The 12,688-nt window shown below is 45.4% G+C and overlaps 1 protein-coding gene across 4 annotated transcripts in view; it reads left to right on the top strand.

The window, feature by feature from the left end:
- Nucleotides 1-9,297, top strand: part of NIPAL3 (NIPA like domain containing 3) — a 13,485-nt gene extending 4,188 nt beyond the window's left edge. For all 4 annotated transcript variants that reach the window (XM_057385595.1, XM_057385597.1, XM_057385596.1 and 1 more), the window contains exons 5-12: nucleotides 5-64; nucleotides 595-740; nucleotides 1,317-1,413; nucleotides 2,376-2,511; nucleotides 3,098-3,186; nucleotides 4,394-4,457; nucleotides 5,405-5,499; nucleotides 6,386-9,297. In XM_057385595.1, the coding sequence (XP_057241578.1) occupies nucleotides 5-64; nucleotides 595-740; nucleotides 1,317-1,413; nucleotides 2,376-2,511; nucleotides 3,098-3,186; nucleotides 4,394-4,457; nucleotides 5,405-5,499; nucleotides 6,386-6,585 (887 nt within the window). In that variant the 3' untranslated portion in view covers nucleotides 6,586-9,297. The remainder of the gene's footprint in view (nucleotides 1-4; nucleotides 65-594; nucleotides 741-1,316; nucleotides 1,414-2,375; nucleotides 2,512-3,097; nucleotides 3,187-4,393; nucleotides 4,458-5,404; nucleotides 5,500-6,385) is intronic.
- The last annotated feature ends 3,391 nt before the right edge of the window (nucleotides 9,298-12,688 follow it).

Genomic DNA, 12,688 nt, shown 5'->3' with positions numbered 1-12,688 from the left:
ATAGCCAGTGCAATCATAGGAATTATATTTATCAAAGAGAAATGGAAGCCCAAGGAATTCTTGAGTAAGTTCCACAGTTTATTTTCATTTTTCCTCCCTGTTTACAATTTGACACACTCCTAGCATGGCCTCTCAGGAATTATAATTACAGGGATGGTGAGGTCTCATTAGCATCTCTTGGAAGAAATGGATCATCTCATCCACTGTTTATTGCAAATGGATATTATTTTTGTCCTGACTTGTGCCAAATCMCCTGAATCTCACAGAATTTAGAAATTTTTCTGCACCAGCACAAGCCCAAGGGAATGAGCTGAATTCCATAACTGTGGAGTGTTTTCAGAGGTGGGCAAAGGGCTGTGGCAGTGCCAGGCAGGATCAGCCCCAGGCACAGATCTGCAGTTTGATTTATTTAGCAGATGCCACCAATTCTTTGTCTCAGCTCCCACACCCCCTCTGCCCCGATGGCTGCAATATTTTGGAAATGGGGCAGGAAGGGCASCCAGGAGGGACATCCAGGGTGTCACTGCTGTGCTGTGATGATTCCATGAATCCCCACCTCTCTGCCCCTGTCCCTGCTGCTCTCTGTGCTCCCAGGGCGTTATGTGCTGTCCTTTGTGGGCTGTGGCTTGGCCATCGTTGGCACCTACCTGCTGGTGACATTTGGGCCCAACAGCCACGAGAAGATGACAGCAGAGAACATCACCAGGCATTTAGTGAGCTGGCCTTTCCTGCTCTACACGGTAAGGGGTTCAGGGAGGGAGGGGTGGTTTTCTCCATTTTCCCAGAATTATTTTTCCTTGTGGTTGTTACCAATGTTCCTGTGTTCCCTCATGAACCACTTTTCCAGCTGGGATTTCTCTTTTTGTTTCTCTAAATTCTGTAGCACTTTCATATCTTGAACTGAAAAGTGACCTTGCCTGAATTTGGGCTTTTTCCACGCTGATTTTCTCTGGAGCCATGAATCTCTCATTGAAAATCCCATGAAATCTGTTGGTTTTTAATGAAGATGAGCTTGGCCATTGCCCCAGAGATCCCTTGGGACCCTCACTGCAGACAGCAGGCTGAGATCTGCTGTGAATGTTCAGCAGGATTATTGATCTGCTGCTTTACCATAAATCCAACACCAGAAGAGCCCCACATTTCCTATTCTGCAAGAAGCTGCTGAGGAGATCCTCTAAGTGGAATCCAAAATGATGCTGAATTTAGCCTGGAATTGTGTGGGATCCCCATTTCCCTTTGATTTGCCCCATTTGATTGGCTCAGAACCTCAGTGACTGCTGTGCCATCTTTAATACTCTCGTTTCTCTCTTTTGTAGCTCGTGGAGATCATTGTTTTCTGTCTCCTCCTGTACTTCTACAAGGAGAGAAATGCAAACTACATTGTCATCATCCTGCTGCTGGTGGCTTTGCTGGGTGAGTTGGAGGATCTTTAAACAGTAAATTTGGATTTGGAGGATYTTTAAACAGTAAATTGAGGCATCTCTGGCACACAGGGGATCATATTGACCTAATGAATGCCATGAAATGCACTCATTTCCTCCAGAAATGTTCCTGAAGATGATGTTTAGGATCTTTGAATGATTAAAGCTTATTTTCCATCAGATAAATAATCTGCCAAGCACAGAAAGTGCAAGTTCTTTATAGTGTTGTTCATTTTGATCTGGGCACACAAGGGGTGGCATTCAGAGGGTGAGGAGGGCTGAGCCAGGGGGTGAAAAAGAGGATTTGACCTGCAGGAGTCACTCACTTGGCTCTGTGTGGTTCAAGAAATGAGAACCTGTCCCTGTTAAACTGAGTTTCTGATGATTTTGATGTCCCACAGGGGATCCTGCAGGGACTTTGGATTTATATTCACATTTAATAATTTTTTTTAACTGTAATCACTTAAAAAGGTGGGTAACAGCAAGTCTGCCATGCTCAAATCCACGTCACAACTCTCAATTTTTGCTGTTTGTGCACCTTCTGTTCCTGAAGTGTCTTTTACTTTTTCTTGGTTTTTTTTGTGCTGTTTGGGGCTGGATTTCAATGGAGCCTCAAAGGCTCTGTGAATTACAAAGAAACTGCTCAAATTCTGAAAGGCCCAACTTGGGCTTTCAAGAGAGAGAAAGGAAAGCTCTTCCTGGTTCTTATTTTGGAGACTTCCTTGGCTTTATGAACCAGCCAAAAAGAAATTTGTATCCGTGGCTGCACAACACTCTTTAAAAATGAGAAAACCAGTAAATGTTCCCCATTCTGTAAATGTGGGAGCTGTGAAAAGAAGGGTTCAGTGATTTGTTGGAGGTTGCTGTGCTGGGTTTGTTGGGAATAAARSAGGGGTTTGGTGGGGATTTTGGGGTGCTGCAGGTGCCTCAGCTGAGTGTGGTGACCTCCCCCAGGTTCCATGACCGTGGTGACAGTGAAGGCAGTGGCTGGGATGATCCTGGTGTCCATCCAGGGAGCTCTGCAGCTGGACTCACCCATTTTYTACATCATGTTGGTGTGTATGATTGCCACAGCCATCTACCAGGCCACGTAAGGACCCCTCTCTTTGTCTGGAATTGTGTGGGGTTTGGCTCAGGAGCTGTTTGTTCCCATGCCAGAGATGCCTATTAAAGTTTAAAATTATCCTTATTCTTTCCTGTGATCCTCAAATCCATCCCCAGTTTCCTGGGATAATRGTGGTCTTTGCTTTTCCACAAAGTGCCATTTCCCAGTGCTTTTAATCCCACCATTCAAACATTTTCCAAACAATTTTAGGACTGAAATGGAGGCAAATCAGAGTGCAGGATCGGTGTTGTTGATAATGTGTCTATTTTTAGGGTTTTTTTTTCCCTTTGTACTTGCAATAACATAAAAAGCTGATAGCAGCAGGGATAAAAAGCTTCTCAGAATGTGAGGGACACTCTGGCCCTGAGGTTGGGGCAGTAATTTCAGTGCCTGCAGTCAGTGCAGCCACAAACCTCCCTCTCCTKTCCTTTTTATTCATTCCAAAAGCTGCTGCTGTTATTTAGTGAGAAAAAGAATGAATTTCTTTAAATGTCTGCATCATTTTTTAAAATGTGTTTCCAAAAAAAGGATCCTTCCCAATGAGCCCCYGTTGCCTGGGATTGTGTTGCAGGTTTTTAGCTCAAGCCTCCCAGCTCTATGACTCAGCTCAGATCTCCAGYATTGGCTACATCCTGTCCACCACAGCAGCAATCTCAGCAGGTAACTGCACAAACCTTTCTCAAGGAAGGGCAAAAGATTTTGGGAAATAATCTTCCTGAAGGAGGTGAATACTCAGCACTGTGAGCACTTCTATTTTCCTGTCATCTCTCATCTGCACTGGCTTTGTTTGGGTTTTTTGCATTCTAAAAATGTGAATTATCCCGTTAGACTGTGTTAAAATTCTCTGTGATTTTGTTTAAAGTGCAGGAGGTTTATGTTTGAGATTATTCCTCATTCCCTGGATGTTCTTAGATGTTCAGGTAGAACTTCTCCTTGTTGAACTTTACCTAGATTTTGTTAAAATGTGTGATCAATTTGCTTCCTCTGCTCCAAGGAGTTGGGATCTCTTCCCCACAATCTTCTCATTGTATTTAGAGAGAGCAGCTCTAAATTTTCCTCTTCTCTTTCTGGATTTCTCCAATTTCAGCCCTTGCCCTCGTGGCCAAGTTTTGTCTGCAGGAACAAAGATGAGAATTTCAACCCCTGGGGCTCTGAGCTGAGGAACAACCTTTGTGAGGTTTTGTTCTCCTCACACAYAGAAACAAAACTGAGGAAAATAAACCCAAAAAACCCAAACCCAGCACTGCAGAACTGATCTGCCTGGCAGTTCTGGATGCTCTGTGTGAATAGCAATGCCCTGCCAGCTAMAGAGGGCAATAAATAAACACATAAATTAAAGGAGCCTTTTAATGCTCCTCTTCAGTGTCATCAGTCTGGCCTGCTTTCTAATTGATATTTATTTCCTGTCATGTCCCAAGCCACAGGCTGCTCTCAGATTCAGCAGCTTCTTTATTTTTATTTTTACCTTTATTTAATTTTTACTTAATTTTATTTACATTAAAAATATAAAGAGCAGGAGGCAGAATGTGTTTCCTGCTGCCACCCAGGACACCAAGGACTTCTCTTAAAAGTCTGAGCTCTGTTTGGGGTCAAAAGTTTGTATTCTGCTGTTGTTAAATCTGGTTTTTTCATTCCAAAATAGTCCCTCTTTATGCTGCACAGGTTCACTTGCATCTCMATTAGTGACACCAGAACTATTTTGGTAGCAAGACTCTAAAAGATTTGTCAATAATTTGTGCTAAAATAGAAATCAGGACACCTATTTTAAGACCATTAAATAAACAAAGGTGCTGGCTATAAAAATAGGATTTTTGGATGATGTGGGTTCTGGAATTGGAAAGATGTAATGAATTATTTCCTTTTTAAGGAGCAACTTTTTACCTGGACTTCACTGGTGWAGATGTTCTCCACATTTGTATGTTTGCACTGGGGTAAGTGCTCCAGGTTTCCGTGACAGAAAACTGTTTTTTCATGTGGCTGAAATTTTAAAAATACAAATCTGTTGTATCTGTTGGAGGAACAAACTATCTTGGAGAAGAGAACAGGCTGAAAGCATTTTCAGTGTCAGAGCAGAGAGTGTCCTTTAGAACTCGGTGTTGTGTCTGAAAACCAGTGAAACCCTCAGTAATGCACAATTACACAACAATTAATCACTAAATCCTGGAGATCAGCTTGGATGTTGAGCATATGGCTTGATTTTCAAGCTGCCTGCTCACGAATCTGGAAGAATTGTAAAATAACCCAAAGAAACCCTCTCTGAGGAGCCTCATTGCMGATTTTGCACCTTCCCTGAACTGACTTGTGGAGTTTTTAGGGCATGGAGGAGGCACAACGCAGATCTGAGCAGTAAAACATTTCCTGGGTAACTCAGTGTCTTGGTGTAATTAACTCTCCATAATCAGGGGACATGCTCAAATGGCTTTTAGATAAATACAGGAAAAAAAAAGAAATCCCTCAAACGATTGGGAGATGATTGTTCTGAACTGCACCTTGCTGTGTTGTGCACTGTAAAATTCCAGACCCACGGTTGTTCGTGTGTTTATCTGCAGGAATCCTTTCACAGGTCAGGCTGCTAAATCCCAGAATTCCATCAAAGCAAACCAAATGTTGGTGGTTCCTTCCATCCTTCCTTCCTTTCCCCTTCAGTTAGCCAAGGTTAATGAATTAATTAACACGTGAACTTTTCCCTGTGTTTTGGTGCAGTAAAGGTGGAGTTGTGCTGTTTGCTGAGGGTATTTTGGTGCTGGGAAAGGGGGCTCAGCACCCTGCAATTCTGACCTGGCAGTTCTTGAGTTCCAGTTTTGAATTATGGAGCAACATGGAACATTCTGTGCTCTCCCTTGGCAGTGATCTCAGTGATTTTTATCTCCTCCCCCAGGTGCCTCATAGCGTTTCTGGGAGTCTTCCTGATCACCAGAAATAGGAAGAAGCCTGTCCCCTTCGAGCCCTACATATCAATGGATGCCATGCCAGGTAACCAGAAACTTGGGGTTTCATTCTTCCTTTGGAGAGCTGGGCTGCACGGGGAAGGCTCAGGCCCAGGCCCAGGCTCAGGCTCAGGCCCAGGCTCAGGTTCAGACTCAGGCTCTGTTCAGGCCTGGGTGCATCAGCAGTTGTTATCTGGAAATATGGACTGGGGAAGGCTCAGGTTCAGGCTCAGGCTCGGGTTCAGGTTCAGGTTCAGGTTCAGACTCTGTTCAGTGCTGGGTGCATCAGGCAGTTGTTATCTGGGAGTATGGACTGGGGAAGGCCCAGGCCCAGGCCCAGGCCCAGGCCCAGGCTCAGGCTCTGGCTCAGGCTCTGGCTCAGGCTCTGTTCAGGCCTGGGTGCATCAGCAGTTGTTATCTGTGAATATGGACTGGGGAAGGCTCAGGTTCAGGCTCAGGCCCAGGCCCAGGCTCAGGCTCTGTTTCAGGCCTGGGTGCATCAGGCAGTTGTTTTCCGGGAATATGGATTCAGGAAGGTTCAGGCTCTGTTCAGTGCACATCAGCAGTTGTTTTCTGTAAATACAGACTGATTTGAGCTTGTGCTTAGGATTGGGCTCAGTCCAGCAKGAAGAGCTGATTCTTGGGGAAGGCTGAGAAGTTCTAAGAGGTAGAGGAGCAGGAATTTCTTTAGGGAAGCACAGCTRGAGTCTCTGGTGAGCTGTGTAAAAGATCTGCAGCGTTTGATGAATAACTGAGAGCCATCCCTCGCTTGGAGCTCATTTCTCCATCAGCTGCTCCAGTGCTGAGCACAAACCCACCCTGTTTTTAACACCCGAGGAATTCAGGAGCCTCAGAGATTCCTCATTTCCTTCCTGAACAGAGAACAGGCAAAATGCACTTCTGTCCCTAATCTGTGGCTCTGCTCTTTRCAGGCATGCAGAACATGCACGACAAAGGGATTGCGGTGCAGCCTGACCTCAAATCCTCTTTCTCCTACGGTGCCCTGGAGAACAACGACAGCATGCCAGAGATTTACACTCCAGCCACGCTGCCCATCGTGCAGGAGCAGCACGGATCCAAAGCAGCTTCAGCCCCTCCCTACAGAGTGCTGGAGCACAGCAAGAAGGAGTGAGTGACCTTCAAGGACTGATCTGAGTGGTCAGAACCCGTTGACCTTTATTTATTTACCTGTTCAAATAGAAGCCACGTAAAGCCGACCTTGATAAAGAGTTTGAAGCTCGTCTCGAGCTGAACTTTCCAGGCTGATTATTAAAATAAACAACTCTTTCTAGTTGAGAAGTTGAAAGCACTTGTCTTGGCAGGAAGCAAATCCCAGTTCTGCATGGAATGGTGGAACTGATGAGAGAGGAGATGCCGTGGAACAGAAGTGACTGTGCAGTTTTCAGTCCTGCTGGGAGTGGTTTTATCTCCAGACAGAAGTTTTCAGGAGGTGCTCACARGGAGAGCAGGGCAGGATTTAATCTTTCATTTACAGAGACTGTGACAGATTTCCAGGAAAGCTTTAAATCCTGGTGTGACCACGGGGCTCCCCTAACACGGCAATAAATGGAATTGTTTTTAAGCACCAACACTGGAACTTGCTGGGTCTTCAGAGCAGCAGAATTGGGGAGAAAGAACACTTTATCCCTTCAAAYCATGAATTTTGGGCACTTCCTGTACAACTGTTTGGGTGTTCAGCATGAGCACGGAGGATGGGAGCTGTTTTTAGAGCACCACTGGATTACATGGCTTAGAACAAAGATTATTTGCCAGTTTTCTGATTTCATAGCAGGAGCTCCAAGATGGATTAAATGGTGCAGAGGGAGCACCAGAGGATGAGGACAAGGAGAAATGAGAGTGATGTGACTGTATCTGCTGGGGAGTTTATGTAATTTTTGACAATGTCTTAATTCTTTCTCACATTTATTTATTTTCTTTCTGATGGAGAGAGGATTTCCAACTCGAGTGGCCCCAACTATTTAAAAGTGTTGAAGTTACTTAGTTCAAAACTCAGTTTAGGTGATGTAAGCTGGGGGCTTCCCCCATTTTTTTTTTTTTAAAAAAACCTTGTCTACTTTTGTGGATGACCTAAGGAGAAAAGAGAAGTTGCAGAGCCCAGCACTCATTAAGGACTGTGAGGATAATGGAGCTTTGTGTACTTTGATATTTATCTTTCCAGCTTCCAGAGATGGCCAGGAGCTGATATGGAGGGAGAATGGACACAAGGGGGGAGAGAATGGGGAACTTGTCAAGTGAGAAGGACAAAGTACAACATTTACTGGTGTATGCAAGTTATCCTGGCACCTGATAGCACTGCCTGCTCTAAAACTGGGGGGTTTTGCTGGGAAACTGAATTTAAAGTCCATTCAGTGTGGCTGAAGTGGAGTCTCCAGGACACTGGAATTTTATTTGAAAGGAATAATACTCGTGGTCAGTGTATTTTCAAGTGATTCCTCCAATACCAGGGGGTATGGGATGATCTTAGACTTGGAACAATGTCTTTCTGCATTTATTTATTTGTATTTTTATTTGTTAAATTGACTCATGGCCAGTTTCTATCCCCCCTGCCAGAAATCCCCAACAGCTCCACTGATTGTACATAATTACTCCAAGTTCTTTTTATTSCATAGGACAACAGAACTGTTCTTTTGCATTTGTTTGCTTTGCCAGCTCTGCAGACTGATTCAATCTGGACATACTTTAGATTGCTTTGGCATTTTTGTGCAGCTTAGAAAAATAACCTTCCCCCCTGCACAGAGGAGGTGCCCCGGGGCTGTACCCACGGGCACCTGGGTGAGGTTTCACAATTCAGGGGCACAATTCAGATCTTATCAGCGGCATCGGAGCTTAGGGAACCTCAAGAAATAACAGCTTTCTTTTCATCCTCAATGCTTGATTTGTGATTAGGCAAGATAAGGATGTTAATGATGGGCTCGTGCTGCCAGAGCATTCATCTTGCTGGGGGTGCAGTGATGCTGATTTACTGCCTTTGGATCTGGTGATCGATTCTTGCTGAATTTATGGGCAGCTTTTGTTCATTGACAATGCAAAATGAAGCAGTGCAGGGAGGCTGAGWGGGAAGGGCACAGGAATGCTGCCTTTCCTTATCTCTTCCCATTGAATCCAACTGTTTTGACCTATTGGTTCCACAGCCAAAGAACAGAGTCTGAAAATGAGCTGTGCTGAACCACACACTTGTTCCGTGGCAATATTCTCTGTGTTTAATGATGTGGGATAAAATAATTCATCACAAGGGCCTAAATGTTTGGATGCTGACATCCAGATCAGGATGGTGCTGTGTGTGACAGTGCAGCTGTCCCAGTCCTCAGCAGTATTTAAAGCCAGCAGGTGACTGGAGCAGCAAGAAATGCCTGGTTTGGGTTTTTGGGTTTGGGTTTTGAGTTTTTGGGTTTGGGTTTTGAGTTTTTGGGTTTGGGTTTTGAGTTTTTGGGTTTGGGTTTTGAGTTTTTGGGTTTGGATTTTGAGTTTTTGGGTTTGGATTTTGAGTTTTTGGGTTTTTTCCTCCCCGTCACAGGCCCTGAAGGATGAACACAGTGCTCTGCCAGTGGACAGGGCTGCTCTGATGTGGCTGTGTTTCCCTTGCAGGCTGCTCTCTGGTTCAGGAGGGTTTTGTTGTCTCATTCCTGCCCTTCCTCCCTGCACAGAGCCCTCAGCAATTYTCTGAGTGAAACTGCCCCCAGCCATGAGCTGAGCCTTTGTGCTATTGTGTGGCTTTGGCCCTTTCCTTTCCAAGACTCTCAAGAGCTTTACATAACCACCTTTTATTTACACAGTCTCCGTGCTGAAATAATTTATTTAATAATGACAGTTCCCTTTACCTGCAGCAACAAACTCCCTTTGTTTGCTTCTGGAAGCTTCCTGCCAAAGGCCTCCACTGGAGATGGTGTCTGTTTCAACAGCACATAAATCACAATATTTTTGATTATTGTGTCACAGCACTGGAGTCTGAGGTGTTCCTTGGGCCCTGGGCCTCAGCTCCATGCTCTGAGRTAGGGCTGGAACTGAGGGAYTGCAGCTCACTTGTGTTTCCTGCTGCTGTTCAACACTGGAATTGTCAAATATGGTTTTTTTTTGTATTTTATGCACTTTCCTTATTTTTGCTTTTTCTCCCAATCTTCAAAAAAAAAGTTTTTTTCTGTTCTTCAGCATAAGAAAAGGCATGAGCAGGGCCCAGAGAAACCAAGTATCTTGTTTAAACTTGACTGTAGGACTGCTGTGCTCTTTCTGTTTTTTCAGGAGTGAATTAAACTACTCACCTCCCTTCCAGCCCAGAGAAGCTGAAAGGGGAAGGGTTTTTCACCCTCAGGTCTGAGCYTTTTACAGAATATTTGTTAGTCTGAGGTGATAATGGCCATGGCTGGGATTGCAGTGAATATTTACAGCTGAGCATCACAGGAAGGTTGAAAGGAGAGAGGCCCTGTGCCACATTCCAGGGTGAAAAATGGTTGAACTGTTGTACAGCACACTCAGAGCAGTGAATTCAGCACTGCAGGGCTGRTCCTGCACCCCCAGATTCCAAACAGGAGGGATTTCTCAGCAGCAGGAGCTGTTCCAGCCCTGTGATGAARGAGCAGCTCCTTGGCTTTATCTCTGCCTTCTTTACCCAACGTGAAGTGACATCTCYTTCCTCCACCCCGTGTGGCTTCTCAATGCACCAGAGCACTTAAAACATTCTCAGTGTGTATCTTATGTGTAACTTAACTCTGTGGAGCACGGCTCCTGTGTTGGCTGAATGTATAAAATGATCTGCCTACAACGTTCTCCTGTTCACCTTCAAACATGGAAATAAATCAAGCTTTACACTCTTTGCACTAGAAAGGACAACTGCTTCATTTTTCACAGGCAATGTTGCATGTCTGTTGAATTCTATTTGTCTTTCAGGTGAGACAAATGAAACTTTGAATAAAAGATTGTGGTAAAATCAAACTTTGAATAAAAGGTTGTGGTAAAACCTATGGACTTCTGGATTGCTCCATGCTCGTGGTAGAGCTTTAATTGACAAAAAAATGTCTTGGGAGAAGGTAAGACAGGATTGAGTTGCTCAAGTGTGTAGTGAAAGAGCTGTCTGTCTGTTTTTAAAAGGATAGTTGTAAATGAAATGCAGATTGTTACAGCTCATGTTCAGGGCTGCAGCATTACTAATGCTCCCAGTTTCACAGCAGCCTCCACATCTTTGGGGTTAGCTATAGGAATAGTGCAATTTACTTAATAAACTTCATTTTACAGGGCTTTAAAAAATAGCATTTAATATTTTGGAGAAGAGCTTGMAATCGTGATCTAAGGAAAGAGTAGGACAGAAAGCCAAAATCATTGTCATATTGGTGGCCTAAGTCACGATGGTTTTTTACTGAATTTGAGATCCCAGTGAGTTTCTCTGAGACAGCCAAGCCCTGTGATTGCAGCTGGGAATGCTCTGCTGYAGGAGGTGTCATCCCTCAGCCACAGGGCACCGTGTCTGGGATACAGGATGAGATGGAGRCTGTCAGAAATTTAGAATAGTGGCAATTTAGCTTAATTGACTACTTGCCAACCTAATTAACACTCACCAGATGGGTTTTCAGTCTAAGGGGAGAAGCAGAGGATAACCCTCAGGATATTTTTAATTAAATGTATCTCTTGGGGTCCCAAACCACAAAAGGAGAAAAGAAAAACAACCCAAGAGCAGCCTCAGTGTTAGAACTGCACTTCACTGAATCCCTGGATAACCGTGGCAGAAGCAGCTTCCCTAATCCCCAGAATTTCTGATAAATGTGGCAATACTTTGTTAACATCCACCATTCAAGGGTTTGTGTGTTATATTACAAGTATTTAAGTGCTAATATAAAGAGGTGCCATTGATGTCAGGAGTGTTACAGGAGCGCTGTGAAAGAGGTGTTATTGTAAAAGACAGAGTGTTTAAAACGCCTCTGAAATGGACACAAATGCTGGGAGTTCRTGGTATTAAAGCAGAATATATTGCTGGCCAGGGAGGAAGGATGTGGTATYGAATCGATAAAGCAGGAGATTGCAGCAAGGGAAGGCTGAGGATGGAGAATAATCCCTTACCAGCTGAATTTGCACTGCATCTGAATTGCAGAATYCCTTTATCAGGATCTTTCCTTCCTGAAGTGAGTTCTGCTGGGCTGCTCCCTTACAAGGGAAAGGTGGTCACCATGGTAGCTCAGCATCTCTCTCTGCCTGTTTCTGTAATTTAAAGAAAATATTTCAACTGTAGAAATTTCAGTGCTTATGTCACAAATCCTTGCTGTCTTCTGGCCTTCAGCAGCTGAACTCAATATTTGTGTCAGTGAAATTCAATAGTTTTGCGGGGTTTTTTTGTGAAAAACCAAAGAAAGGATGTTGATTTGTGCATTCTTTAGAGGTAAACGTGCACAGGCATTAATGGATTCCCCAGCTCAGATGATGGCTGTCTGAAACCATCTCATGGCTGGATTAAGCTGTGATTCACTCCGAGGAGTACACAAACTGTCACTGTTCCCATCTGGCAGCTGTCCGAGACTGGTGGCAGAGCCATCCCCATTAATGCCAGCGGAGGAATCACGGAATCCCAGAATGGTTTGGGTTGGAAGGAACCTTAAAGCTCATCCCATTCCCCTTTACCATAGGCAGGGACACTTTCCACTGTCCCAGGCTCTCCTGGCCTTGGACACTTCCAGGGATCCAGGGACAGCAGCTCTGGGCAGCTCCTTCCTCCACACCAAATGCTCGTCCAGCTGCTGTTCCGAGGGCGATTTGCAGGATTTTAAAATAAATTCTCATCGCTCTGAGCTCAGCCATTCCCACAACAATGGGACCCTCAACACCCCTCCTCCGGGCCCAGCGGGCGGTGGGTGCTGGGATGGATTCGTGCCATACAAACATCGCCCGTGTCCCCACAGCGCTTTTGGGCCGCCCGGTGAGGGCGGCGGTGGGGCCGGAGCCCCGCGGCTCCTGAGGGGACCCGACCCGCGGGGCGCACCCGCCGCGACCCCTCAGGGGACCGGTCCGTGCGCCGAGCCCCCGATTCCCTCAGTCTTTCTCCGTCTCCTTCAGTCTTTCTCCGTCTCTCTCCATCTCTCTCCGTCTCCCTCAGTCTCYCCCCCTTTCCTCTCCCTCCTCCCTCTCTCCGTCTCTCCATCCGGGTCACCGATCCCCTCACAGCCCCGCCGCTCCCGGAGGAGGCGCGCGAGGGGAGAACGTGCGCGCAGGCGCGTTCCCGCCGCCGCCCCGCCCCG

Source organism: Malurus melanocephalus, unplaced genomic scaffold, assembly GCF_030028575.1.
Source record: "Malurus melanocephalus ecotype Western Australia unplaced genomic scaffold, MMel_1.1 scaffold_846, whole genome shotgun sequence".
In the NCBI taxonomy this organism is placed as follows: domain Eukaryota; kingdom Metazoa; phylum Chordata; class Aves; order Passeriformes; family Maluridae; genus Malurus; species Malurus melanocephalus.
The sequence above is the reverse complement of the archived record's forward strand: the minus strand, read 5'-3'. Positions and strand labels throughout refer to the sequence as shown.